Genomic DNA, 2,028 nt, shown 5'->3' with positions numbered 1-2,028 from the left:
GAGAGGCCCCGCCCCTTTCAGACACCAATTCTGACTTCTTTTTTTTTTTAGGGCCCGTTCACACCAGTTGCAGTGCGTTCTGACCGGAACGCACTGCCTCGCATTGCCTCCGGGCTCACTTTTTAGCGGGGCAAGGAGGGGGCGTGGCGGGCCATTGAAGTGAACGGCGCCGTAGCCGCAATGCGATCGCAAGGCACATTGTGCCTACGGTGCGGACGCATTGCTGCCTGGGGGGCGTGGCTACGGCGCCATTCACTTCAATGGCCCGCCACGCCCCCTCCTTGCCCCGCTAAAAAGTTTCCCCCCACCACCCGGGAAACCTTCATCTGATCAAAGAAAGCCGATTATTATTGATTATTGATACTGGGAGACGCCTTCCTCCTTTAGGGCCCGTCCGCACCAGATGCAGTGCCTTCCGGACAGAAATCGGGCCCTCTCACAGGGGGGAGCCGATGTCGTTTTCACACGTCACATATTTTAAACTGATAACGAAATAAACAAAATCCCGCCCCCCCCCCTTCAGCAGGGAGAACATGCATCAGGACTGCGATGGCTCATGTCCAGTGCGGTGGAGGGCTGAGAACTTTCCAGCAGCGTCATGATTGGATAGAGGAGGCAGATCCTGAGATTGCAGCAACCAATAATCTGCAGCTGGAAGCCCTGATGAAGGGCCCCCGAAACGCGTTGCACACAAGTCGGCAAATAAAAAAAGCCGACTGGACCTTTGAAGCCCCTGACTGCCTACGGCAGAGCCACGTCAACGTTCCATCACCGCATACAAGGGCGCATGCGCGCTGCGCCCGCACACACCTCTCGTCTACCCGGCACAGCACACAGGGGGCGGGCCGAGAGCCGCAACTGCCGCCGCAGGTCAGCATGCACCAGCCATTCGGGAGGTCTATGGTCTCTGCTCCTCGGGTACGCCCGCCGCTCGGCTCCGCTGACCTCTAGCCATCTCCACCCGCAGGGGGTGACCCTCGATATTTAGCCCCTCCAGCTTGGCCAGCACCAGTTCCGCGTGGGCGGGGCCGCCGTAGTTCAGGAAGGCGCGGCGCTGGGCTCCCTGCCAGGTCAGGTGGACGGGGAAGGCGTCCCGTGGACATTAGAGTGTAAGCTCCTCTGTACAGAGACTGATGTGACTGTGGGGGGAGGGGACATTAGAGTGTAAGCTCCTGTGTACAGAGACCGATGTGACTGTGGGGCCACTCAGTGTATATAATAATAACCCCCTTAGTCTCCTTTTCCCCCCTCCAAACGCGACGCCGCGCACCTTGGACCATATGATCCCCTTCGGCTTGGGGCGAGTGCAGTCCGTCTTTATGACCCGCGTTGGCGTCAGGATGTAGTCCACGGTCAGGTCATGGTCATCCAGCAGCTCCTCCGGCATAGCCAGCACCTGGGAAGACAGAGAGAGGTCCGTTCACACGCGTACCCACAAACCTCGGCGCCCGCGGTCTGCAGATGAACCTTCACCCCCAAGGAGGTCGCACGCAGAGGAAATGTTACGTTAGGTTCCATTCGGACACAAGTAACGCGCGCCTACGGACGCCGCTCGTTCTACGCCCCGGCGCCGTCACTGCTGAAAAGGGATCTACGACGCAGTGATCACATGACTGTTGCAGGGCAGTGAAAACATAGGAGAGAAAAAGTATCTCTGTGTACACAGAAGAAACAGTTTTCTTCGCATCTTGTACCTCTACACCGGCCCAAGTGGCCCCGTCGGCTAAGGAAGGGGGGAAGGAGTCCGGTGATGTCACGGGCATCGACGTCACCGGACTCCTCCCCCTTCCCTCCGTTAGCCGTCACGGACATCGACGTCACCGAACTCCTCCCCCCTTCCCTTCGTTAGCCGTCACGGACATAGACGTCACCGGACTCCTCCCCCTTCCCTCCGCTAGCGGACGGAGCCACTTGGGCCGGTGAGTTTGCCCAAGAAACATTCTGCACGAGCGCCAGCCAAGGAATTGGCCTATACACATACAGCAAAGCAATGAAGTAATAAAATGAACTAGGATCACACTAATCCAG

At 58.3% G+C, this 2,028-nt stretch overlaps 1 protein-coding gene across 1 annotated transcript in view; it reads right to left on the bottom strand.

The window, feature by feature from the left end:
* Positions 1-898: 898 nt before the first annotated feature.
* Positions 899-2,028, bottom strand: part of MTHFSD (methenyltetrahydrofolate synthetase domain containing) — a 6,818-nt gene continuing 5,688 nt past the window's right edge. The window contains exons 6-7 of the mRNA XM_018573761.1: positions 1,271-1,396; positions 899-1,102 (exon numbers count right to left, since the gene is read on the bottom strand). Of these exons, the coding sequence (XP_018429263.1) occupies positions 899-1,102; positions 1,271-1,396 (330 nt within the window). The remainder of the gene's footprint in view (positions 1,103-1,270; positions 1,397-2,028) is intronic.

The sequence above is a fragment of the Nanorana parkeri genome, unplaced genomic scaffold, assembly GCF_000935625.1.
Source record: "Nanorana parkeri isolate BGI_ZX_2015 unplaced genomic scaffold, ASM93562v1 scaffold2525, whole genome shotgun sequence".
NCBI classification, from domain to species: Eukaryota; Metazoa; Chordata; class Amphibia; order Anura; family Dicroglossidae; genus Nanorana; species Nanorana parkeri.
The sequence above is the reverse complement of the archived record's forward strand: the minus strand, read 5'-3'. Positions and strand labels throughout refer to the sequence as shown.